The sequence below is a fragment of the Panthera onca genome, chromosome E1 (assembly GCF_046562875.1).
Source record: "Panthera onca isolate mPanOnc1 chromosome E1, mPanOnc1 haplotype 2, whole genome shotgun sequence".
Lineage (NCBI taxonomy): Eukaryota > Metazoa > Chordata > Mammalia > Carnivora > Felidae > Panthera > Panthera onca.
Window position 1 is genome coordinate 28,299,303 of NC_138352.1, and position 27,489 is coordinate 28,326,791.

General features: G+C 42.7%; 1 protein-coding gene across 1 annotated transcript; it reads left to right on the forward strand.

The window, feature by feature from the left end:
* The first annotated feature begins 1,303 nt into the window (after nucleotides 1-1,303).
* On the forward strand, nucleotides 1,304-27,215 carry COPS3 (COP9 signalosome subunit 3). The gene is made up of 12 exons (XM_060647080.3): nucleotides 1,304-1,466; nucleotides 5,043-5,172; nucleotides 7,352-7,464; nucleotides 7,557-7,606; nucleotides 9,367-9,459; nucleotides 10,875-11,054; nucleotides 13,984-14,124; nucleotides 15,758-15,931; nucleotides 18,759-18,845; nucleotides 25,242-25,355; nucleotides 26,516-26,596; nucleotides 26,896-27,215. Exons 1-12 carry the CDS (start codon nucleotides 1,412-1,414, stop codon nucleotides 26,947-26,949), a joined length of 1,272 nt encoding a protein of 423 aa, XP_060503063.1. The 5' UTR covers nucleotides 1,304-1,411; the 3' UTR covers nucleotides 26,950-27,215.
* Nucleotides 27,216-27,489: the final 274 nt, after the last annotated feature.

Sequence of the window (27,489 nt, forward strand, 5' to 3'; positions counted from 1 at the left end):
ATAATATCTTCTTAAATGTCTCTTTAAAGTCATCCATGACAACATTTTCTAAGTGCAAACCCAATGATGCTACTCACTTACATAAAACTCTCAGCAGTTTCCCCATCTTCTCAAGGAAAAGTCTAGTATCTTTAACACAGCTGACTTGATGTGGTCCCTGCCTACCTCGCAGCCTCATCTCATACCACTGCTCTCCAACCATCCTGATCTATTTTCAATTCCTCAATCTCAGATAGCAAACTCCCTCCCACCACGGCTGTTCTCTCAGGAAAATTCCTTCCCCCTTACCTTACTAACTCCTACTCTTTCTTCAGAGCTCAGCTTATGTCATTTCTTCAAGAAAGTCTTTCCAATTGTTCCCAGGCGAGGTCAGTTTCCTCTGTTGCATGATCCTACAGAACTTTGTTCCATTCCTTCAGAGCACAACTGCTTTTTTCGGGGTCTTTATCTGTTCATTATCTTCAGGGAAGAAGGAGCGTGACCGCTTTTACACACCTAGCAGAGCACATTGTAAATGCTCAATAAATATGTTGGATGAAATTCAAAATGTACACTAATTTGCTCAGTCCCCACTATGGACCAGATCCCGTGGTAAGCCCTTAGAAGATACAGGAATGAGTAAGAAAGATGCTTCAATTTAAGGGACTCCAGGCCAGTTAAGACCAATGGGTATGGTATGGACTTTGGAGACAATTTTCTGCGACAGAGTGGAAGTAGCTATATGAGAGGAACAAAGTGTTTTGGGAGTCGACTGGAAGTAGGACAGATCAATTTCAAATGGGGAAATCAATTCATTCAGCATATACCTGAATGAAAATGCAGTCCTCACTATGTGCTGTGCACTGTTCTGTTTTGGTGATTGAGGTTATTGTAAGAATCTTACAGATGGGTAATACAAGGCAGGGGACGGCCAAGTAAACTTGTCCAAATTCACGCAGCTACTAAGTAGTAGGAAAGGGATCTGAATCCAGGCAGCCTGCCTGGCTCCAGTCTTCATTACAGGAAAAGCCTCGTGGAAGAGGTGGCAATTAAGCCAGACGTGAAGGATTTGGCTAGGTGGAAAACGGGACGGTCATTCCAAGCAAAATCCGGGAAATATGCGCCTAATTATGAGTTTAGCGTCTTCCTTTGTTCACAGGCCCACTAAACAGCAGGAGGAATTTCACAAGGGAACGGCACAAAAAGCGAAGGAAAAGAAAGCCAACTTCCGGCTACGGTGAGTAGCGGAGCTGTTTCCATGGAAACAGTAACTGGCCCCCAGGTAGGTGAGATCTCGCGGTGCTTGAGCCGGCGGAAGTGACGTCCGGCTGCTGTCGAGGCCCTGTGGTGGATCGCCGCGGCCCCTCCTCCCAGAGCAGCCTCCTTTTCCCGCGTGAGCTGCCTCTGCTGCTCGGGCCGCCGGGGGGGAAACATGGCGTCTGCCCTGGAGCAGTTCGTGAACAGTGTCCGACAGCTCTCGGCTCAAGGTGAGGCCCTGGGCCGCCGAGCTGGGCCTGGGAGGGCCCCCCGGGCCGCGGGGACGGGCTTGCATCCCTAGCCGCCAGCGCGGACGGCTGGGACGTCCCTGTTAGTGCCGAACCTCGCCTCCGGGGCTGGTCTCGGGGTTGCGGCGCTTAGACCAGGGCGGGATCGGGCGAGGCTGAGTTCAAGCAGCCCTCTCGCGCTCTCGGTCTTCGTTGCTCTAGTCTGCCGGCCAGTGTGCTCGGCCGCCTGGCTATCTCCCCTCCCTGGGGCCGCCCGGACCCTCCTCCCCCCGGCCCGGGCCCCTTCCACTCGGGCGCTTCGCTTGACAGTTTTGGGGGCGGTGACTTCCGCTGGACGCCTTCCCGAGCGCCCGTTGGTCTCTTCGGCCTCCCTTCCCTGCGCTGGTTGGTGCACCGCCTCGTCTGTCCCGGTGGCGCCTGGCCGCCTCCGGCCTAGGCCGCGGGTAGCGGGCGCGAGGCGAATCCTTTCTGGGTGCCTTGGCTCGGAGGCTCGCCTTGGCCGGCCGGCGTGCCCTCGGGAAGCCTCCGCGCCTGTTTTAGTCCCGCTGAATGCCGAGGGAGCACTCACTCGTAGGGCTGCATTTCCAGGGGTAGAACTGTGACCATTATTACTTAAATTTTCGTGCTTTTTGGTTCATTCAGCTCATCACCTGAGTATAGAGCGCTGGACTCCGAATTAATTAGCTGCAGGCTGTGAAGGTCCCTTTAAGCACCCTGTTTCTCCATCTCTAAAATAAAAATAAGACCCTACTTCAGAGGGTTGTTGGGATTGAATGAGAGAAATCATGTAAAAGTACTTGAAACAGTACCTGTTATTTCGGGTGCAATAGATACAGTTGCAAATTATTGTTAACAGCTGTTAATTGTAAACTTCTAGGAGCTGCCTGACCTTGGATAAGCCACCTTTAATCTCTTGAATCTCTTTATCTCCATTTGTAAAAATGGAGGAGTGCGATTTACCTCACTGGTGCAAGTTAACTGACCGGGTTGGAGCCATGCCTAATGAAATACTTTTTTCCCCTTATTATTGATAGAAACTAGGTTCACAGGTAAGGCACAAACTTGCAGCCTCCATGAATGAAGGAACCATTCATTCATTCGTTTATGCTACAAGTATTTGGTTTCCCGTTCCTGGGGTGTTGTATGGTTATTTAGATTTGGGTTGGAATCCTGACAGTGGCTTCTTGGGCCAGTTTTCTCATTTACAAAATGGGACTGGGACTATTTAGCATCAAGTGAGATCACTTATCTGAAAAGCTCTGTATGCGTGCTCTGGGAGTCACTGCGTTAGGAACAGTCAGGCAGAGATAAACAAGATACTTTCACTGCCTATGGCTTCTGTGCCTCATGCTCAGTGCATAGGAAATGTTTATGAGGTTTCTGTTTTTTCTGCACTTAACTCAGAGTTTCCTAACATGGACCTTAAGTGAAGGGAACTTCATAATTTCCAGCTTTCTTTGATTAGAGGGAATTTCATTGGCCACATCTCTGGGCTCATGTCAGATGCACCCTGTGGCACTGCACTTACTGTTAATTCTTCCCTTGGCCCACAGTAGTTAACTATCTTACGATTTCATAATGACCCAGCTTTTATTTTAAGTCTCAGCTCTATATTGGCTATTTAATTGGGGGAAAATGATGGACTGAAATGCTTGTTTCTGTGTGGTCCTTATCATTGTAAGTGTAATTATAGAGTAGTGAGTAAAAGGGGGGGGGGGGGAGCCACTTATTTAACTAGAAGAAGCTATTTTGTATTTACCAGTGAGATTTGTAATAAAATGATGGTATTTTCCTGTTCAACTTGTGTTATCATGAGAGATAGTACCTAATCAGATCACAGATTTTTTTTATTCCTGCTTTGCAGTGCATGTGATAATAATAGTATATTTCTTTATTTTTGGAAAAAATTTTAAAGTATAGTATAGAAGCCTCAGAAACAAAATTACCAAGCTGCAGTCACTTGGATTTTAAATTTTTTGGTATTCACGTGGGGTTTTTTTGGGGGGGGGGGATATGGGAAAAAATCCCTCAGCTACTAAATAGAAATAGCTGATATATATAGCTTGAAGTTCAAAATGTGAAAGAGAACTATAAAGGAGGAAACTTAAGAAGTTGTTGCCCATGCCTTTTTATACATTTTTTTAAATGTTTATTTATTTTTGAGAGAGAGAGAGAGAGTGAGTGAGGGCCAGAGAGCAAGGGAGATACAGAATCCGAGGCAGGCTCCAGATTCCGAGCTGTCAGCACAGAACCCGACATGGGGCTCGGACCCATGAACCGTGAGATCACAACCTGAGCTGAAGTCGGATGCTTAATCGACTGAACTGTCCAGGCACCCCTGCCCATTCCCTTATATAAACTCCATACATACCACCAACCACCACCAGAAAGACAGCTAGTGGAATTTGGAGGTCTAGAGTATGGCCATGGTGTCTCGGAATAACCCATCAAAATCAGTGAGTCTACTTCAGAGTACCAATTCAGGCCTAATTAGATTCTATACCTTAGTTGTGAAAACGTAACATTGTGGTATGGGGGGGTGGGGAATTGGTGGATCAATTAGGAGATTAATTAACAAGCTGTTGATTGATTCGCTGGTAAGTAAGCACTGTATTCTGAAACTGGGGACATGAGACAGCCTCTCCTCCTGAGTTTATGTTGAGTTACCTAACCACCACAATCCTAGGTGATGCAGAGAGGGCACAGAGAGAACACATTTTTCAAGTTAGCTCGGGGAAAGGGGGTAAGATGAGGGTCCAAAGTCCCAGGCCGATTGCTGCATGAAGTGTATGAGTCAGGTAGTGGAAGACCCAGGAGAGCAGAGTGAAGGAAGGAACAGCAAGCTTGCAGAATAGGATGTGTAGAGGCAGAAAGGTGAGACGACATGGAATGTTGAGTGAATTTTGTGAACTCAGTGTGACTAGAGAGTGTGTGTTGGGGGAGAGAGGGGTGGAAGCAGGTGGTAAGGCTGGGGAGGTGCAGCGGCCTCTTACCAGGCTGAAGCATTTGGACTTCTTAAAGCCTTTGGAGTAATTTGATTGGATTTTACATTTTGGAAAGGTCATACAGGTACAATATGAAGTATGGGATGGAGGAGAGAAAGAGTGAGGTAAGGGGACCGTTTAGAAGATTTATGATGTAGTCCAGGCAAGAAGTGATGAGGGTCTGAATAAGGCAGGGGAGAGAGAAAGGAACGGAGCCACGAGACTTAGGAAGGAAAATTAAAAGTAAAATCGTATTTGGTGGCATTTTGGATACAGAGAGGGAGGTGAGGGTGGTGGTGATAGTAATGTGTGCATTTCTGGCTTGGGGAATCGAAGAGGGAATAGAGGAAAGGTAGAAACTTTCAGGGCCAGAAGGAAATAGGAGGTCTAGTTTTGAGTCAAGGCCATTTCACTTCTCTGACCCTGCTGACCCATTTCCCCACCTGAAATGAAGGAGATACAAGAAGTCACCTTTAGATTATTTCTTGCTCTGAGGAATGAAGTCTGTGGTTATAGAGTTTCTCTAGTTTGGTTAGTGCTGTAACTGAATGATGGTGTTATTCCTGTTTTCCAGGGCAAATGACTCAGCTTTGTGAACTGATCAACAAGAGTGGGGAACTCCTTGCAAAGAACCTATCCCATCTGGACACTGTGCTCGGGGCTCTGGACGTACAAGAGCACTCCTTGGGTGTCCTTGCTGTTCTGTAAGAGGCGTCTCCTTTTACAGTTTAGTGCTAAACCTGAATGCTTGCTAAACCTGAACGCTACAGCCTTTCTGGCTATAGGTGTTTTTGTTTTTGTTTTTGTTTTTTTGGTGTAGAAAGTATACCATGTTAAACAACAGTGAGCTCTTTTGCACAACTATAAAGTCAAGTCCTCATAGTTACATTTTACTCCTCCTAGCTAATCCTTGTTTGTTATATTTTCAATTTTGTTATTTTTTAATTCTGTTTATACACATTTTGAAATTTATTAAAAATTTTTTTTTCATGTTTTGTTTCTTTTTGAGACAGAGAGAGACAGAGCGTGAGCAGGGGAGGGTCAGAGAGAGAGGGACACACAGAATCTGAAGCAGGCTCCAGGCTCTGAGCTGCCAGCACAGAGCCCAACGTGGGGCTCGAACTCACAAACCGCGAGATCATGACCTGAGCCGAAGTCGGACGCTCGACCGACTGAGCCACCCAGGCGCCCCTTGAAACTTATTTTCAAAAATAAGTGGCCATCTCAGTTGTGAGCACTACAGTTTGCATTTATCTGAATACCTTTATTCACATAATCTGTCAGATTGTCCACATTTTCTAACTTGGAAAGAAACTAGGGAAGGGTGATGGAATAGGACACAGTGGAGTATGTTGAGTGAAATTACCAGCGATCCAAAGGAACTTTGCTTCAGATTGCCTTCAAACACGTTCAAGCTGTTTAAGACCAAATTAAATAGACCTCATTTCAGTTGGGGTTCCTTGTAATTCTGTGTGCTTGACAGAATTCTTTTCCTTTCGATGTTTTAGTATTAGAAATTGGGATGTTAGGGTTGTCATGAAAGTTGAAGCAATATAAATAAACTGAGAGGAAATGGACTTAAAGCGAGGGTCTGGCTTCGCTGGCGCAGGGACCCCTGAGACAAAGATGTGTCGGGAATAGAGTTTAGAGAAGAAACTTTATCAGCATGAAAGGGTCAAGAGCAGTGCTCTACCACACAGTAGCCACTAGCCACAGGTGGCTATTTAAACGTAAATTAATTAAAATTAAAGCTTCAGTTGCTCTGTCGCACTAGCCACTTGTCAAGTACTCAGTAGCCACCTGTAGCCACTGCGTTGGACAGCACGGATACAGAACGGGTCTACCGTTGCAGCAAGTTCTTTTGGATGGTGCTGGCGGGTAAAGATTTTTACTGTCTGTGTTTGCTGGCTAGCAAAATGGATAGCGTGCATATTTTATGCACCCCCTGAAGTACAGTCACCACCCCCTGAAGTACAGTCACAGTCTCCAGCCAGTCAGAACTTCTCAGTCCTTGTGCCCCTTCAATCTGTCATCCTTAGAGCAAGAAAAACGACTGGTTTTTTGTTGTTGTTGTTGTTGTTTTAATGTTTGGTTATTTTTAGGAGAGAGAGAAACAGAGAGAGTGTGAATTGGGGAGGGGCAGAGAGAGAGGGAGACACAGAGTCCAAAGCAGGCTCCAGGCTCTGATCTGTCACCACAGAGCCCGACGCGGGGCTCAAACCCATAAACCGCGAGATCGTGACCTGAGCCGAAGTTGGACACTTAACCGACTGAGCCACCCAGGCACCCCTACAACTGGTTTTTAAATGACTAAATAGCCCTAACTACATGGGAGCTCAAAAGAAAACTGGTTTTGAAAACTTTGGGTTAAAAGTTCATGTTCAGTTCCTTCACGAATATTAGACAACCTGATATTTGGCCTCGTTTAATGGAGTTTTCTTTTTTGAAAATTCTTTTTTGGGGCGCCTGGGTGGCTCAGTCAGTTGGGCGTCTGGCTTCGGCTCAGGCCATGATCTCACGGCTGTGAGTTCAAGCGCCTCATCGGGCTCTATGCTGACAGCTCAGAGCCTGGAGCCTGCTTCAGATTCTGTGTCTTCCTTTCTCTCTGCCCCTCCCCTGCTCACGCTATGTCTCTCTCTCCTTCAAAAATAAATAAACATTAAAAAAAAATTCTTTTTTAAGCATATTTTTCTCAGCCTTCATGTTGTCTATGTTCTGTGTTTTGACCTTGCAAAGAACCGGGCCAGTCCCATATACTCTTTCCTAGTTTTTAAAAATATCGGTGACTCATTTACTTTCATAGAGCACTGGAGATAGGATGAACTTCTGGCCCCAGTGGCTTCTTCATTTTCCCTTGTATTGATTCTTTTCTCTTTATTCCAGATTTGTGAAGTTTTCCATGCCCAGTGTTCCTGACTTCGAAACCTTATTCTCACAGGTTCAGCTTTTTATCAGCACTTGTAATGGGGAGCACATTCGATATGCAACAGACACTTGTAAGCCAACTAACATTTTGTTATTTCCCACCGAATGCATTTTACCTGTGTAGTCATTGATGTTGTCAACATTTTGTCCTTGCCGTCTCTAGTTGCTGGGCTTTGCCATCAGCTGACAAACGCACTTGTGGAAAGGAAACAGGTAAGCAGTGTTAGTCAAATATTTTAAGAAATCTCTGATTTACACAACGAACTCCTTTGTTAAGGTTCCAGGTTAGTACTGAGTATCCTAACAGATCTGTGTGGTCGCCAAGCGTCTGCTGTGAGGACCTCCAGCTCGTACATCAGGTGAGGCCTCTCAGATGCACAGGAAGTAGGGCCTCAAGGGAGGCTGCTGCTGGCAGTGGATGTTTTTGGAGCTACGGTTCTAGTGCCCTTTATGTAGCAATATACTGGGTTTTTGTTTGCTCAGACTTTGAACTTTTAATTATGACATTTTAGCTTTACAATATGAAGAATCCCCATGTACCTTTCACCCAGATTCTCCAGATGTCAACATTTTACCCCACTTACCCTTTTCTCTCTCTCTTGAGCCATCGGAAAGAAAATTGCAGATATGTTACCACTTACGCTGAATACTTCAATGAGTGTTTCCTAAAAATTAGGACATTCTCTTCTACAACCACAGCACAATGATAAATATCAGGAGATGAACGTTGATATAATCTTTTAAACAAATCTGGCCGTATTCATATTTTGCCACTTACTTCCCTAATGTCCTTTACAACAGAAGAAAATCTCAGGTCATGAATTCCATTAGGGTGTCCTGTGTCTTTCATCTCCTTTAATCTGAAACAGTTCTTTGGTCTTTAACTTTTGTGATACTGACACAAGTTATAATTTGGAGTGTTTTCAATTATTATTTGAAATTGAACTTTAAGATGGAGCTTGGAAGGAGACCAGACAGAAAGAACCATTTGGGATTTTGTAGGAATATTAAACAAATTGTGGTTTGAAAGAAATGGTGAAAAAAAATCTTTATTGAAAACCTCATGTGAGTTATTTAGCTATTTTATATATACATGTATAAGTATATATGTGTGTGCGTATATATATGTATGTGTATATATATGTGTGTGTATGTATGTGTGTGTGTATACGTGTGTGTGTGTGTATGTATATATATATTTAACGTTTATTTTTGAAAGAGAGAGAACAGGGAGGTACAGAGAGAGGGGGGACAGAATCCAAAGCCAGCTCCAGGCTCCGAGCTGTCAACATGGAGCCCGACAGAGGGCTCGAACTCACGGACCGCGAGATCATGACCTGAACCAAAGTCATACACTCAACCAACTGAGCCACCCAGACGCCCCTTATTAGCTATTTTAGAGTCATATCTCCTGTTCAGAAACTGACTGCCTCACTTGAAACTTTGTCTTGTTATTTATCATCAGGGCAGGAAATGATCTGTTTATAAGTTATGATATCGGTTTCAATAGTCATTTATAATCCATTAAGAGATGGTGGTGGTAGAGAGAATTTACAGACGATATCTAGACTGCCCTATGGTAAGATGCCAATATCCTTAGCCATAGTTACGCTTACTAAGCATAGGCTCTTTATTGGAAATGGTTTGGAAATTTTTTGTTTGTTGCAATGTAAATACGATGAACTGTTGACAAAGTAATAATTGCTTTTGATTATTGATCTTCATTGTAAGAAAAAAAGGTTTATAACCCCAAAAATGGTGCTGAATTACTCTAAAATAGTGTAAGAAACAGCTCAAGAAAGCGTTTTTTGACTGAATAGGGACAGATATTTCCTGAAAGAGTATGGAAACCTCATATTGTTCTTGAAAGGAACCTATCAATTAGTGTTATTTTTTATTTGTAAGTGACAACATAAGATCCAATGTGCTGCCATCTTTGAGAACTTATCTGAAAGAGATGTCATTTCTGACAGCCCCTGCGAGGAATTGGCGTCCTTAAGCAAGCCATAGACAAGATGCAGATGAATACAAACCAGCTGACCTCAGTCCACGCTGATCTCTGCCAGGTAAGCAGCAGAGGAGTGAGTCACATGGGGTCAGAGGTGGAAGTTGGGCTGTGCGCTTGCGCAATAAAGGAGAGCAATTTGGTGGGGACTGCGATGTGTTCTAGAAGTTGAAATGCGTAGGGACGTTATCAGTGCGGGAATTTGCAACTGGCTGCTAGAACGCAAAGTATCGAATGGGTCTCAGCCAGCGGGCTTCTGAGATGAGTAAGCAGACCGGTTAATGTTTGCGATGTTAAAAATGTCCCAAGTCACTTTTACTTTATTTTATGTGGTTCAAACTCCGGAAGGCAAAAGGGAAGGTGGATAATGAAGTCACCTTGCTCATGAGCCACCCATCTCTTCTTTCCAGAGGAAATCAGTGTTAGTTTTTTGTGTATCCTTCCAAAGATATTTTATGCACATATAAGCAAATATGTGTATTTTTCTCTCAGTTTTTTCATACCAGTAGCAATAATCTGTATGAACTCATACGTACATTGTTTTTTTTCTATTTGATGTATCTTGGAGAGGTCTCCGTATCAATGTTTTATGGCTACAGATTATACCGTAATGCTCTGGGGTTTAACCAGCTCCTGTGGGGTATGGATTGTTTCTTTAATAGCGTGGTACCTGGATTATTCCAAACACATGTTGTAGTTTCACATCAAGGTGCTTTCTTTCTATTTTTAAAAAAGCTTTTGTGCTTGAGGTATGACCCACACACAGTAAAGTACATTAGTCTTAATTGTACAGCTCTGAGTTTGTACCTGTAACTACACCTGTACCAGCATCATCCAGCTGCAAAACGTTGCCATGTGCTTGCTGTCTTGAGTTTGACTTGAGCAATTCCCTACACTTACGGAAACGATTCAGAAATTAAAAAGAAATAATTGAAGAAAAACTGCCATTTTTATCACACCATATTGGTCTATTTCTATTCTGCTAATTCAAAAAGAAAAAGGACTCACTTGTCTGTGCATCTGTAAGCCGAGTGGGTGCTGGGCAGGCTAAGTAATAGCTGAGCTTTAATTCGTCTGTGGAGTACTTTATCCCCTGCCTGCGTAGTCTTTTATAAACACATGCTGTTTTGTTCTGAATGCTTAGGAAAACGGAGTAATGTGTCAACACTTAGAACAGTTTTAATCAGTAAGATGGTTTAAAATGTTTTCTTCAGGGGCGCCTGGGTGGCTCAGTCAGTAAGTGTCTAACCTTAGCTCAGGTCATGATCTTGCAGTTCATGGGTTCAAGCCCACACGTTAGTGCAGAGCCTGCTTGGGATTCTGTCTCCACTCCTCCCTCACTTGCTCACTCTCAAATCTAAAAAAATAAATAGTAAATAAAATGTTTTCTTGAACTTTCTGGAATCTATGAATTTGCTCCTGCTAAAGCCTGCCAAGTACAATTAAAATGATGATTCAATGTAAAATTTTTCACAGCTTTGTTTGCTGGCAAAATGCTTTAAGCCTGCCCTTCCATATCTTGATGTGGACATGATGGATATCTGTAAAGAGAATGGAGCCTATGATGCAAAGCACTTTCTATGTTACTATTATTATGGAGGGATGATCTATACCGGGCTGAAGAACTTTGAAAGAGCACTGTACTTTTATGAACAGGTAATCATCTCTCTAAATGCCCCTGAGGTTCTGCTGAACTTGTATGCTCGAAGAAGTGCACAGCTGGTGTGGATTGATCTTGGGCCTCTGAGTTTCAGGTGGAGGTCCTTTCAAAGATCATCTGTCTGGGATCATTATGTACATGGTGGTAAACTGTCCTTGAGTTGAAGGGCAGTAGGAGTGGAGGGAAGAGCACTAATGAGTGGGGTCTGATCTAGGCTTTGCCACTCATATCCTGTGTGATTCAGGTTAAGTTCTGTATGTCTCTTGACCTTTACACAAAGGGAAGAGATTGAGCTGAATGATCTTTGAAATGTCTTTTTGTTCTAAAACAATGTGTGGTGTTTTGTTAAGTTTTATTTATTTTAATAAGTAAAACAGTCTCATGGTTCAAAATTCAAAGGGTATTGAGCATACAGTGGAAAGCTCCTACCTGCTTTGTCTATGTGATGGCCCCTGGTCTGTGTAATGACCTGTATAGTGCATAATTTGGTAGAATGTTTTAGAGTCTAAAAAAGAGATACAATATTGGCTAATACTAGAATTTTAAGAAATTTGTCAGAGGTTTAATATTTCTTATATTCCTATCACATATTATGATAACAAAGGATATTCTAAGCCTTGAAGGAGCTCACAATTTAGTTGAAAATGCTAAGACATAAATACACATGCATGTATTTATTAGCATTGCCTTAGGGAATTGTCACCAGAAGGTGCTGTTGGGCAGGGATGATGTCATTAGAACATGTCTAGTCAGGAGCATTCAACTGGCTCCGTCGGTAGAACATGCAAGTCTTGATCTCAGGGTCGTGAGTTCAAGCCCCATGTTGGGTGTAGAGCTTACTCAAAGAAAAAAAAAGGGGGATGTGTCTAGTCAAGTAAGGGCCTTCAAGGTGACTTCTCTCTTTTTTTTTTTTTTTTAAACATTTATTTATTTTTGAGACAGAGAGAGACAGAGCATGAACGGGGGGAGGGTCAGAGAGAGAGAGGAGGAGACACAGAATCCGAAACAGGCTCCAGGCTCTGAACTGTCAGCACAGAGCCCGACGCAGGGCTCGAACTCATGGACCACGAGATCATGGCCTGAGCCAAAGTTGGACGCCTAACTGACTGAGCCACCCAGGCGCCCCAAGGTGACTTCTCTTTAAGAGTACATAGTCAAAAGCTTTAGTTCTTCAGAAAATTATAAACATATTTCATAGTCACTGGGCAAATGATTTTATAGTCCAGTATGATAGCTGACAACATATTGATGATCCAGAAATATCAAGATGATGAGGGCTTTGGAAAAGGCAGGAAAGTATGTAATGCACTTAGAAAAGATATTTCCATCCCAAATAATTAAAATGTTAAAAGTAAAACATTTTTGATACAGATAGGAACGTTTTTGCTGAAAATCTATTTATACCCTGATTTTGCCTTGCCCAGCATTGTCTAGTGTTAGGGTACTTCATGCAACTGTGTTTTAATAATATACATGAAGCTATAGATGGTATTAGTACCTTGATTTCAGAAGGTGATACAGATTTCTTACTGCTTAAAAAAAAGAATCCAAGAGAGGGATGTACTTAGTGGAAAAAAATCATCATTCAGCATTACATAAAGCAAAAAGTGAAAGAAAGCAGCTTTGTCTTCTCATATCACACCACACATTGACCTACTTAGTTTACTGGTCTTCGGTTGGTGGGAATGTAAGTCAATTGCAGTTTTTCACTGTTGAAGCAATGCTGTAGTAGAAATCATTGCACGTGTAAACATATGCGCTCATTTGAATGTTTCTGTAGCATCTCAAAGAAGCACCTTACAGGCTCAGTGGTTTGGGTTTTGATTTGGAATGTTTGAGCTGATTTGGGTATGATAGTTTTCATTTCTCCCTGACCTTCATAAATCCGGGTGAAAGAGAGTAGAAAGTCAGCCACAAAAGAGGAGAAGACATTTGCAGATCTCTGATAAGAGACTTGCAACCAGAATGTACAAAGACCTCTTACAACTCAACAGTAAAAAAACTAAAATTTAAAAATGGCCAACGAAGAGACATTTCTCCAAAGAAGATACACCAACGACCCATCGGTACATGAAGAGATACTCCTCATCATTAGTCATCAAGGACATGCAAATCACAACCACAATGATACCACGAGGACAGCCCGAATTAAAAAGAGACAGCCAACAAAAACGAGCATTGACGAGCAGGTGGAGAATTTGGGATCCTCATAACTGCTGACGGGAGTGTGAAACGGTGCAGCCACTAGGGAAAACAGTCTGCAGCTCCTCAAAGTGTTAAACATAGAGTTACCACCCTGGCCCAGCAATTCCACTCCTAGAAATATACCTGAGAGAAATGAAGACAAATGTCTGCTCCAAAACACGTACACTGATGTTCGTGGCAGCTTCGTTCGGAGTGGCCAGGAGGGGAGACAACCCAGATGCCCGTCACCTGAGGATGAGTAAACAAAATGTGGTCTGTCCATATGGTGGGATATCATCAACCATAAAGTGGAATGATGCACCAGTACCTGCTACAACACTGAAGAACCTTGGAAACAGAGAGGCCAGTGACAAAAGACCACAGATTTATCTGAACTGTCCAGACTAGGCAGATCCATAGGGACAAAGTGGCGTGGTTTCCTGGGGCTGGAGGGAGAAGAGAATGAGGAATGACTGCTAGTGGATATGGGGTTTCTTCTTGGTGGGGTGAAAATGTTCTGAAATTTGGTAATGGTAATAGTTGCACAGCACGGTGAATATACTGAAGCCACTGTCTGGTATACTTTAAGAGGGTAATTTTATAGCACGAGAATCCGTTCTCAAGACATTATTAAAAATACTCATAGGGCACGAAATGTAAGAATTGTTTTTAATTAAAGTGATACGTGTGGCTGATTGATTGCCCTTTCTGCCCTGGTGTGCTCTCTCTTCTCTTGCTCAGGCCATAACTACTCCTGCCATGGCGGTCAGTCATATCATGTTGGAATCATATAAAAAGTATATTCTAGTTTCTTTGATATTACTTGGAAAAGTACAACAGCTACCAAAATATACATCTCAAATTGTGGGTAGATTCATTAAGGTGAGTTTTTAAAATTGATTTCTTACATGACATGTTAAGTCCATAAGGAAATTATAATGATACGTAGTTCTGTAATTTTATTTTATAGTGATTTGGCTCTCCCGGCAGCTTCAAGTTAGCAGACATTTAATACGTTTCATAGTGGACATTATTATCTGGGAGCTGCTGTTCTTGCAGAATCTTGGCCTCTATTCTAGTCCATGCACCCTCTGATCACTGACCGGGGAGGGGGGGGAATGTTACTTAGAAATCTGTTTTCAAACTTTTGCTCTGAGTAATTATTGCCATAGATGCCAAAGCTCCTGTAAAGGCTGATGATGATCTTCTTCTTCGTTACAGTTTAGCGAAAGTACTGAAAAGACAGTGTTGAGTTTATGGAACTGCATCTGCCCGAGTGTTAGGAAATCTTTCTAGAGCCCCTGAATGAAAACCACAAGTTCTGCTCACTGAACTTTTGTTTCCACTGAGGACCCAGCTTTGGACCACATTGAAAAATAGATTTTTTTTTTTTTTAATTTTGAAATACATCCTCATGGTTTAGAATAAAATCGGGCAGTTCAAAAGGTTATAAGGTCACAGTCATTTGGATACAATTTTAACCCTGTTATTCGTACAGAACTCAGAATTTCAGGGTATCAATTTGAAAATCTTCCTGATGAGAAGATTTTTATGCTGTCTTGTTGCAGACAGCCCTGTGTCCTTCACTACAGAGCCTTGCTGTGGTTCTTAGGGCTCTGGGCTGCCTAGTCACAGATGAGGGAGGAGAGGAAGGTCCCTTGAATCCCATGAAAGAGTGAGAGGCAGGGTTAAGTTTAGGGTAGCCATTCTCAGATCATTTGGGAGAACTCCCATGGTCCCTTGAGCTGGCCTGTTCGAGGAAGAGTAGTTGCGCAAGATGACGTCTTCATGACTACGGGGTGTCCTTCACAGCATTCGTGGTTTATGAGGCTAGCACCCATGGTGAAGAACACAGACTTCGGAGGAGAGACACAGATTTGAATCCGCTTTGCACCTGTGCTCCTCATGACCCTCCCACATTCTCTCAGACCTCCGCCCCAATCTCCTAATATTTAAAGTAGAGGATAATGTATATAAAATGCATAAAGCAGCTCAGGCTCTTAGGAGGCCCTCAGCTGCTCTTGGTTCTCTTGCTCCTATCTTCCTTTTTGTCAAAAATAGATTGTCCTGTTGCATCTGGTGAGGGGTGTGTGTGTGTGTGTGTGTGTGTGTGTGTGTGAGAGAGAGAGAGAGAGAGAGAGCAAGAGAGTTGAGAATGATAGGAATCTTGCCTTCTTTTTTCCCAGTGTAATTTATCAATAGGAAAAGAAAAAAGACGCATGCATTTATTAAGTGCATTATACTTTCACCTGCTATGCCGTCATTTGCTCTGAAATAACAAAGTTTTTTTTGACAATATGTCACTCCATAGTGAATTTCTATCTTTGGTCTTCAAAACTAGGCATTTGCTCTGGGTAACAATAGGTTAAGGTTAAGCAATAGGTTGCTTAGGTAACAATAAAGGATATTGAATATACTTGTGCATGATATAGCACCGTGTTTTCTTTTTGCTTCCTATACAAATTTTGTATCTCTAATGTTTTCATCTGATTTCTTCCCACCTTTAAACCTTCAGCCTCTTAGCAACGCATACCACGAGTTAGCACAAGTTTATTCAACCAATAACCCCTCAGAACTCCGCAACCTGGTGAGCAAGCACAGTGAAACTTTTACTCGTGATAACAACATGGGGCTGGTGAAGCAGTGCTTGTCTTCTCTTTATAAGAAGAATATTCAAAGGCTAACCAAGGTGAGGCAAGCGACGCCCTCAGATAGCATCTCCTGGTTCCCCCGGGGCCTCCCCCTCTTCTCTCTCTTCTCAGTGCCGAGGAAGCAGATACAGGGATAAAGTGTGGCAGGATTTCTTTACTAAGCAAGAACTCTCACAACCGATGACTTAGAAAGAGTTTGATTTATACCTTTTGGTCTTTTCAGGGCTAGAACAGGGTTTTTGAGAAGAGGAACAGGTGAAGAGGAAGACAGGTAGGAGATACGGCTACATGGGGAGGCAGAGACAGGTAGCCCGAGAGAGGTAAACAGTCCCATGGGCAGAGGGGTGGCGCTAACGATGCAGACACAAGTCCCTTGAGACCAGCCGTGGACCCTCCCGGGCTGTGCTCATCTGTACTTGAACTTCTTGCTCGAACACTCAGCACTACCTCGACGTTGCCACTTAGGCCACAGATGAACGAGCTATGTGCAGTTGAACTGTAGGAAGTAATGAAAACGACCTGCTGGTTTTGGATTAGAGGAAATATGCTTATTACCCAGTGTTCAAATGGTACCAAAAAGTATGAGAGAAAAATGAAATCCCACGTGACCTCCAAAGGCATGTGCTGCAAGTAACAGGAAGCGAACAGCCGCTTCAGCAAACAGGATTGCTTTTTCCTCTTGAGAAGTAGTGTAGTCAGAGGGGGCGTTTCACAGCTGGCGAGAACGTGGTCAGTCTGGCTCTGGGCATACCCTTTACCCTGCGGCAGCCGCGGGACAGGGCGGAGAGGCGGAGGAGCCAGAAGAGGGGGTGTCTGCTGCTGGGTGCCCTCTCCGTGGGAGGGCCGCGGGGCTCTGGGTGGAGTGTCAGGCAGTGAGAGCCTGGAGAAGCCAGAGGAGAGTGGTGACAAGGGGGCGGTCATGGAGGCAAGTGAGCCGCGCAGGGGGGAGAGGGAGGAAGGCGAGGAGACGGCCAATGAACGAGAGGAGGAAACTCCTTCCAAATACTCTAGAGAGAGCAAGCCTAGCTGCCCCACTCACATACGGAAATCAGAGGATTTGTAAAAAGTTGGTTTGTAGAAGGAAAATGAAAGAGAAAGTAGCTCAAGAAATATTAGAAACAAATGTAACCTGTCTGCCAGAGGAAAACTGACTTTATCTATGGGCAGACAAGGCCGGGACCTAAGAGATTCAGGGTAACAAGCAGCCTGATTCTCCCCAGAAAAGTTTTTCTTTTGAGAACCACTCTGTCCCTTGCTGTGTCACCATTGAGAGGTAGCTGTTGACAAACAGATGCCCCCTGCTTGTGACTAGCACTTGCACGTTAGCTAAAAGAGTCAAAATGTTAACACAGGTAAGAGAGGGTACCTTTCAGAAAAATGTTAAATTGCAGAATGGCAAATAAAAGTTAAATGAAGAAGGTTAAATCTTCACTGGTGGCTGTTGTACTTTTAGGCATCATGTCTTAGTGCCAGAATTCTAGAAGGGGGAATAATCCACGGATTTTCTAGCCACGCCAGGCTCTTTCTTATTCCAAAGTCAGAAAACCCGAAGTTTTTCAGAAAGTCTCAACAAGGAGACCGTGTGTCCATGTCAGTGACGGGAATGATGTTCTGTGACATTGCTGGCTGGAAGGCAACTAGGGACGAGGGGTTCTCACATGGGGCTGAAATCTGCCACTTCATGTTAATGTTTTGATGGACATTTTTCTAGATTCTTCTTGCTTCTCTCTCTTCTCTCTATGTATATGGAGACACTCACAATTAAATGTGATTAGGGTTATGTTCTAAACCTCTTTCCCTGGCAGAGTAAGCCTGTATCACAGCTCCCCTACATAGTAGTCTGTTTTATGGATGAATCACGATTGATTCATTCAACTGGTCCTCTACTGATGGACATTCAGGTGGAAGTTTCTCTTTATTTTGAAACAGGAAAAATGACCCATGTATTTAGAAATGTTGACTCTTAAGTCTTCATTTGTGTTCAACTGCTTATGTACTTTAAAAATTAACAATCACATTTTCTTGGATGCTACTCCCTGAACTAAAGTATACATAGACTTTTTGGTCATTGGCTTATTAATTTTCAACATCAGGGTTTTAACATGCTCTGCTCTGAAAAGGCCATTGCTGTAAATATTGCCAGCTTTTCTTAAAAAAGAGCTCTTTTAATTTGTTCCTGAAGGGGAACATTTTCATCAAGTCCCAAGCAGAGTTGTGGGAAACACTGGCTTCCTTCTAACGCCCCATGTGTTTATACATTTTAGCTTGGCATTTTGAAGAACGAAAGTGATGTTGTCAATTTTATTTAATAGGTAGTATGTTTACAGTACAAAATTCAAAAGACACACAAATCTCCATGCAGGTCCTATACCCCAGCCACCCCTTTTCTTTCTGTCTGAAGAAAGTGTTGCCAGTTTCTTGGGTGTCCTAGAGGTTGTCTGTGTGCATATACGTACATATCCATACACACTCTCACGGGTACATAAAGTTTCCTTCCATTTACACAGCATGCCATGCACACAGTTCTTCATTGAATGGTGTACATTATCTTAGATTCCATTTCAGTTCGTGAGAAGTATCCTTTTTAATTTTTTTTTTTTAACAACAGCATAGTCATCTATAGACTCAATTATACCAGACGGCGTGTCTGTGTAGGATACATTTCCAGAAGTCCTTACACCTCTAGGAAACCGAGGACTAAAATTTACACGGGTTTCCTCAACTCTAAGTCATCTTCACAACAAAACATTTTGCACAGTCACAGAAAGCAGATTTTGAGTGATTCATTAGAGCTCTGTACACATTTAGTGAAATTTATGTCCTCCGTTGTTTCTACCTGTGATTAATTCTACTTCTGAATTTCAGACCTTTTTAACACTATCATTACAAGATATGGCAAGTCGTGTGCAGTTATCTGGACCTCAGGAGGCAGAGAAATATGTCCTACATATGGTGAGTGTGTCTTCATTTCTAAAAAGTTCCTTGGTGGATTTTTGGCCTTAGAAAAGTAACAGGTGTTCATTAGAGAAAATACAAAGAGAGAGAGAGAAAGAGAGGGACATCCGGAGTCAACCTCTGGACACTTTGGTTTATTTCCTTACAATCTATGGGGTTTTCCAGTCATAGGTACCCATGTGATGTACATGGTATGTCCCGTTCGTCCTCCTTACTTATATTTGTAAAGCACTTGTGAAGTAGAGTCCTAGAGCAATGCTACTCAACATGCTGCTCTACAGCGAGGACATGAACTCGTAGCTGTGTGGAGGTCAGGGCACACACACTCCTGCCCACACCGAGGAAGTCCTGTTCAGCTAGAGAGGGAGCAGTCGTTGACTGTGATGTGACTTGCGCCCCTTCCCTCCTTGTGGGCCACTGTCAGTTCATTCGTACGCTTAGAGTTAGCATTAACAATAAAGGGGGCTAAAGCAGACACTATCTCAGCACCTTTCTTCAGAAGTCAGATACTACCAGCATCCCTGTTTAAAGTGTCCCGGGTGCATCTGTCCACTCCCCAGATTTAGAGAAGCATTATTTAAATATGCACAGGGTAACCCACCGAGTTGATAGATTGTAATCTACCTACCTATTCAGTTATGTAAATACATGGCTAAGATCTGATCCGTCAGACCAGACTTATGTCCTCAGCCCAGGTCAAGCAAATCTTAGGTGTAGAAAGTCAGCATTTTACATTTTTCTGCTGATGATGTCCCCTTTGATTTTAGGAACACTGCCGTATCGGGATTAGGAATAATGAAACTACTTTCCACTGTGATAATGGAGTTCTTTATTTCCATAGTGCAATTTACAAACGTTTTGAAGTTTTAATCTTTCATCCTAATTCTCAAAACACGTGCTCATCCCAAACAAACAAAACCTGTCTGACTCAACCAACCTTGGAGTGCTCGCTAGGAGCACCTTGCTAAACCTCCCCGGGGGTTTAAGCATCAGTGAGCCACACAGTACCCCCAGGAAACTCACTACTTGGTGGGTGAGAAGAAATACATGAGTGGTTATGACACCACCAAGGGGTCAGAAGCTATGCTTTGAGGGATCAAAGGAGGAGGAAGGGGCTTTGAACACTGCATGACCAACCCAGACGAACCCTGACAGGCTCTGGATCAACCAGGGGTGTTTTGTCTGCCAGGGGACATTTGGCAATGACTGAAGACATTTTTGGTTGTTACAGCTAGGGGTACTACCATCTAGTGGATAGAGGCCAAGGATGCTGCTGTACGTCCTACGATGCAGAGCACAGTTTCCACGACAGAGAATTCTCTGGCCTGGTATATCCATCCTGCCAAGCTTGAGTGTAAGCTCAAGACTTGCCCTAGAATATAAGGTCTATGAGGGTGGGGATTTTTTTTTTTTTAAAGAAGACATTTTTTTTTAAAGCAGTTTGAGGTTGATAGCAAAATTAAGAGGAAGGTACAGAGATTTCCCGTATGTCCCCCGCCGCTGCACATCCATGACTTTCCCCATCGTCACTAACCCTCACCAGAGTGGTGTGTTATAGTTGTGACACGTGTGCGTGTGTCATGGTTGGTGAGCCAACCTGACACGTGGCCACTGCTGTACTTTGCGCAGGTTTGGACAGACATATAATGCTATGTATCCATCATTATGGGGTCACACAGAGTTATTTTTACTGCCCTAAAAAATCCTCTGTGCTCTGAGACAACCACTGATAATTTTTATTGTCTCCATAGTTGTGCATTTTCCAGAATGTCCCGTCGTTGGAATCATGCAGTATGTAGCCTTTACAGACCGGCTTCTTTCATTTAGTAATCAAGATTTAAGGTTCCTTAATGTCTTCCCATGGCTTGATAGCTCCTTTCTTTTTAGCGCTGAATCATATTCCATTCCTTGGATGTGGCACGGTTTATCCATTCACCTCCTGAAGGACATCTTGATTTGCTTTCAAAGTTTGGCAATTACGAGTAAAGCTGCCGTAAACATCCCTGTGCAGGTTTTTGTGTGGACATAAGCTTTCAACTCCCTTGGGTAAATACCACGGAGTGTGATTGCTGAATCAGATGGTAAGACTATATTTAGTTTGGTACCAAGCTGCCAAACTGTCTTCTCAAATGGTGGCAACATTTTGCACTTCCGCCAGCAGTGAAAGAGAGGTCTGATTGGCCCGCATCCTGACCAGCATTTGATATTGTCAGTGTTCCAGATTTTGGCCACTCTAATAGGCGTATAGTGGTATCTTGTTTTAATTTGCACTTCCCTGATGACATACGATGTGGAGCAACTTTTCATATGCTTATTTAACATCTGTATATCTTCTTTGGTGAAGTCCCTGTTCAGATAGTTGGCCCATTTTTTAGTCTGTTTGTTTTCTTGTTGAGTTTTAAGAGTTCTCCGTATGTATTTTTCTTTTATTTTAAAATAATCTCTCTGCCCAGTGTGGGGCTCAAACTCAGGACCCCCGAGATCAGGAGTTGCATGCTCCACCCACTGAGCCAGGCGCCCCAGTCCTTTGTATATTTTGCATAACAATTCTTCGTCAGATGTGTCTTTTGCAAATATTTTCTCCCAGTCTGTGGCTTGTCTTCTCATCTTCCTGACATTGTCTTTTGCAGAAAGAAGCTTTTACGTTTAGCGGAGCCCAACTTATCCATCATTTCTTTCCTGGATTGTGTCTTTAGTGTTCTAGCTAAAAAGTTATCATCACACCCAAGATCATCTAGGCTTTCTCCTATGTGGTATTCTGGGAGTTTTATAAGTTTTGCGTCTTACATTTAGGTCTGTGACCCATTTGATTTAATTTTTAAGGATATAGCGGCTGCACCTAGATTCAGTTTTTTGCTTGTGGATGTCCAGTTGTTCCAGCACCATTTGCTTGAAAGGAGGATCTTTGCTCCTTTGTAGTGCCTTTGCTCCTTTGTCAAAGATCTGTTGACTGTTCATGTGGGTCTATTTCCGGGCTGGCTATTCTGTTCCATTGATACATTTGTCTGTTCTTTCACCAATACCACATTGCCATGATTACCGTGGGTGTATAGTAAGTTTTCTTTTCTTTTCTTTCTAAGATTTTATTTTAAATAATTTCTACACCCAGTGTGGGGCTTGAACTCACAACCCGAGATCAAGAGTTGCATGCTCCACCAGCTGAGCCAGCCAGGCGCCCCTTTAGAGAAGAGTCTTAAGGTCAGGTAGTGCCAGTCCTCCAACTTTGTTCTTCTCCTTTAATATCATGTTGGCTATTCTGGGTCTTTTGTCTCTTCATGTAAATGAGAATCAGTTTATTGATATCCATAAAAATAACTTGCTGGGATTTTGATTGGGATTGTGTTGAATCTATGAATTGAATTGGGAGGAACTGACATCTTGATGATACTGTCTTCCTATTTAAGAACATGGAATATCGCTCCATTTATTTAGTCCTTTTGGATTTCCTTCCTCATCCTTTGATTTCCTCATAGATCTTGTACATCTATTGTTAGATTTATTCTTAAGTGCTTCATTTGGGGTGGGGAGGATGCTAATTGTATCATTTTTTTTATTTCAAATTCTACTTATTCATTGCTGGTATGCAGGAGAGCAATTCACTTTTCCATATCAACCTTGTATCCTGCAACCTTGTTGTAATTACTTCTTAGTTCCAGGAGGGTTTTTTGTTGTTGATACTTTCAGGTTTTCCATATAGACAAACTTATCATCTATAAACAAAGACAGTTTTGTTTTTCTTTTCCTAACTTTTTATTTCCTTTTCTTGTCTTCCTAGACTTCCAGTACAATGTTGAAAAGGAGTGGTATGAGGGTGCATCTTTGCCTGGTTCCTGATCTTTGTGGGGAAGCTTTGAGTTTCTCACCATTAAGTGTGATGTTAGCTGTAGGATTTTTGTAGATGTTTTTTTTAAATTTTTTTTTAACAAGAGATAGAGAAAGACTGAGCATGAACAGGGGAGGGGGAGAGAGAGGGGGAGACACAGAATCCGAAGCAGGCTCCAGGCTCTGAGCTGTCAGCACAGAGCCCGATGCGGGGCTCAAACTCACAAATCATGAGATCATGACCTGAGCCGAAGCCAGACACCCAACCGACTGAGCCACCCAGGCACCCCTGTAGATATTCTTTATGAAGTTGAAGAAGTTCCCCCTCTAGACTTAGTTTACCGGAGTTTTTATCATGAATTTTCACTGGATTTTATGAAGCACTTTTTCTGCGTCAATTGATAGGATCATGATCTCTTTAGCCTGCTGATGTGATGAATTACATTAATTGATTCTTGAATGCCCATCCTGCCTTGTGTACCTGGGGTAAATCTCACTTGGTTGTGGTATATAATTCTTATATATTATTGGATTTGTTTATATTTTCTTGAGGATTTTTGCACTTATGTTCATGAGAGAGGTTGGTCTGTAGTTTTCTTGTAATGTTTTTGTCAGGTTTTATTAATATCAGGGTAATGCTGGCTTCATAGTAGTTGGAAAGTATTCTCTTTGCTTTTGTCGTTGAAAGATCGTACAGATTGGTGTAATTTCCTCCTTAATTGTTTGGTAGGATTCACCAGTGAATCCTTCTGGGCCTGGTGGTTTTGTTTTAGAAGATTATTGATTCATTTTCTTTAATAGATATTGGCCTATTCCGATTGTATGTCAGGGATTTTTAAAAAAAAATTTTAATGTTTATTTTTGAGAGACAGGGCATGAGCAGGGAAGGGCAGTGAGAGAGGGAGACACAGAGTCTGAAGCAGGATCCGGGCTTTGGGCTGTCAGCACAGAAGCCTATGCAGGGCTTGAACCCACAAGCTGTGAAATCATGACCTGAGCCGAAGTCAGATGCTTTACTGACTGAGCCACCCAGGTGCCCCAGGAACTTTTTTCAGTAAACATTTATTGAAATATCACCTGCCCAGAGAAAAGTACACTTAAGTTTATAGCTAAATACATTTTCACAAAGAGAAGACACCTGTGAAACCAATACCTAGGTCAAAAATTAGAGTATCAGCATCCCAGAAACATCTCTCATGCCTGCTTCCAGCCCTACTCCTGGCTCGCCAGGTTCTTATCCTGGCTTCTCACATTCTATTTTGTATTTGTTTCTGAGCTGTATATAAGAGGAAATATACAGTATATATTTTGGGGGGTCTGGCTTTTTTTGCTCAATATTATGAGCAAAATGTTGTATGTGACTCCATTCATTTTCAGGGCTACAGTATCTCACTGTGATTATACTCATTTCGGTTGTTTCTAGTTCTGGTTATCACAAAAAGAGCTGCTGTGGTAAACCGAGGTTTGCATTTCATTTGGGCGTGTTCTGTCCACGTTTAAAGAGGCAGCTCTCCATGATCACACAGAGAATGATGTATTCCATTTAATGTGTGTTGGGCTGGTTGCTGTTTCATTAAGCAGCATCTGTGTCTTCCAAAGCTAGAATGTGGAGCAGTGTGTTAGGAATAACAAGTCCTATTCAAGACTTCCTGGTTTCTCACTTTTTAACTTCAGGACAGGATTTGGCTGTGAGGGTCAAATAACTCCTCAGTCATTGATGCAAATAAAGAACATAGCCGTGAAACTACCTTGGAATCAGCATTAGCAGAAAAGTTTTCTTGAAGGATCAGAAGAGAATTTGTACGGGGGTGAACCAAATGTGTTAGGGTTTCATGTTTTAAGGTGCAAGGCACTTGGACGTTATGCTGGCTGATGCAGGAAACAAAAGAAACATACACAATTAAATCATGTGAAATGTCCAGAACAAGCAGATCCCTAGAGCAGGAAGTAGTAGATTGGTGGTTGCCAGGGACGGAGAGGATGGGAAAAGGAGTCACTGCTCAGTGGGGACAGGGTTTCCTTTTGGGTGATGCAAATGTTTTCGAACTAGCTAGAGTTTGTGGTTACACATTGCAAATTACATTGAATTGTTCACTTTGTTTTATTTATTGATTTATTGAGAGAGAGAGAGAGAAGGCAAGTGAGGGGGAGGGAGAGGGAGAGAGAACCCCAAGCAGGCTCCACGCTCAGCGCCAAGAGCAATGCGGGACTGACCTCACGACCGAGAGATCATGACCTGAGCTGAAATTAAGAGTTGGATGTCCAAGGCACCCCTGAATTGCTTACTTTAAAATGGTTAATTTATATTATGTGAAACTTAGCTCAGTAAAAAAAATACAAGAGCGGGTATACATGTCTCTGTATGAGTTTTGTAGCCCTTAGTATCTGCAGTGCTGTCTAGCACATAGTAGGCATTCAGTAAATACTTGTTGACTAAACAGATGGTGCCTAAAAATAAACATACAAATTTATTTATTGTTTTTTGTCTCCCCTCCCCCCGGTTATATTGAAACATTATATGTCCACATAGTATCTGAGTCTAAACTACTTTCCTGATTTCTTTTTTTACAGATAGAAGATGGTGAAATTTTTGCAAGTATTAATCAGAAGGATGGTATGGTCAGTTTCCATGATAACCCTGAAAAATATAATAACCCAGCCATGCTTCATAACATTGATCAGGAGGTAAATCTGAATGCCAGGTTTTGATTGATGTTTGAGATGCTGTATTTGAAATACTGCTCCCATGCTCCAGGATAATTTTAGTTGTTTGTTTTTTGAGAGAGAGTGCACGCAAGTAGGGGAGGGGCAGAGAGAGAGAATCCCAGGCAGGCTGTGCGCTGTCAGTGCCGAGCCTGATGCAGGGCTCAAATTCACACACTGTGAGATCATGACCTGAGCCGAAATCAACAGTCAGATGCTTCACCGACTGAGCCACCCAGGCACCCCTTACACACAGGTAGTTCCCAACTAGTTTCTGGGAACATTTTAGTTCCTACAAAGTTGTTTTGAATATGAGCATTGCTTAACCCTCTTCCAGATCGTATGGTTATAAGTCAGTGGTGGGTTGGATTTCCCGGCAGCTCACCACAGCTTAGTTTAGCTACTGAAACACTTTAGGGTCTTACAGTCAGTATGCTTTTATCCACACCCAACCACCTTTCATAATGCAGAGCCTCATTTCTGCGGTAAAGTATAGTCAGAAGGTCAGAAACCTCTGTGTGTCAGGAGAGGGAGGAAGGGGGGTAGCTGGAGGAAGAAAGTCCTCCGTTGGGCATGGCCAGAGTGGTCCCTTTGCATCTTCTGAGGTCACGTGTTCTGACTGCCACTCTGGGTTCCAGACAGGAGTCGGGATTGTGTGGGCGTCTGTGTTTCTTACCTCACATTATGGAAGTAGATGGAACCAGATATCAAATCTCCGAAACCTGAAAGCAATGGATAGTAACATAGTAGACTTCCACACTCCTTGTTTTGCAATTTAAAATCCAAAAAAACCATGAAAACTGGAGGTTTTGGTAACTAAGTGTGATGGCGAATTATACCTGAAATGATGCATAGTCTTTATCCCACTTTGTGCATATTTTTAGGCCTCACTGCAAAAGGTATTAATGTGTTTGATTATGGGGCATACCCTAGATCCTACTGGGATGTTAGGTAATATACAGTACTTGTACAGTATTAACTTTCTGCATTCAAAAAATTCTGATTCCAAACCTGTGTCTCCCCAGGGGTTTCAGATCATGGGACTGTGAACTTGTAGCACCCATTATTAGTAGCCTAGGTTAAAAAGGAGGTAATTGACCTAGACTTGCTTACTAACCACCTTCAAACATGTCTATCACCAGATGCTGAAGTGCATAGAGCTGGATGAGCGACTGAAGGCCATGGACCAGGAGATCACAGTGAACCCCCAGTTCGTACAAAAGGTGATTAGGGTTCCCTTCATTAATTAGAAGTGGCCTGGACAGAAAAGGAACATGAACTTGATTTGAGGTTAAATGCTTATTAGTTGCCTGAAGTTCTTGAAAACTTTTGTGACCAAGTTCATGGAGAGATTCACTGAGAGCATTATCAAACTGCAGCCTGGAAGTATGCGAACTATGGCCTGTTTGTACACAGGGTGACCGACTGTCCTCACAGAAGAACAGGGTGTGCTTGTTTGGGGCCGGTGGGAAATCTCTGGCAAGGGCAAGTGTAAATACATCGTCTCACTTCTTCTTTACAGAGCATGGGATCACAAGAAGATGATTCTGGAAACAAACCGTCTAGTTACTCTTGAAACTAACATCCATCCTGAGTTAGAGAAACTGATCACCTTGGCCAGTGGCAAGCGGTAGGAGGGCAGCAGGGAGGACCAAGCCTGTTTCACCCGGACATTAAGAAATTACATTTTGTTTTGACATCTTCAGTCCCATATGCTTTAAGAAAACCATTCTCTCTGCAAAGAAAGGAAAAAAAAATGCAAACTTTAAAGTCTGTTGTGGATTTATTTATCCTCAGATTAATGTTGTTATTGCATTAAATCTACCTTTTTGTTTTAAATTACTTGAACATTAATGTGTCTTCTGTATCGCTTTTTTCCCCCTCTGAAAAGTTTTTAAGGGCTATGTTCATTGTGAACAGAAATGGTTAAACTTGAGGAATTTTTGGAAGATTTGAAAAGTCTGGGAGTCCATAACACAGAAGCTAATTTTTTATAATTAGAAGTAACATGCGTCTTAGTGACAGTACACGCTGTGAATCCGAGATGCTTTGTGCTCTTTCTGACCTGTGGGGTGGGCTCCACTCTTCTGCAGTCTTGAGACCAGGGCCGGACTTT

Bases quoted from the DNA above. Each gene is read 5' to 3' on its own strand.
- COPS3 (XM_060647080.3), top strand. From the start codon at position 1,412: ATGGCGTCTGCCCTGGAGCAGTTCGTGAACAGTGTCCGACAGCTCTCG. The intron at 7,465-7,556 runs GTAAGCCAACTA...TGCCGTCTCTAG, and splicing joins TCGATATGCAACAGACACTT to TTGCTGGGCTTTGCCATCAG. The intron at 14,125-15,757 runs GTGAGTTTTTAA...TTAAACCTTCAG, and splicing joins TTGTGGGTAGATTCATTAAG to CCTCTTAGCAACGCATACCA.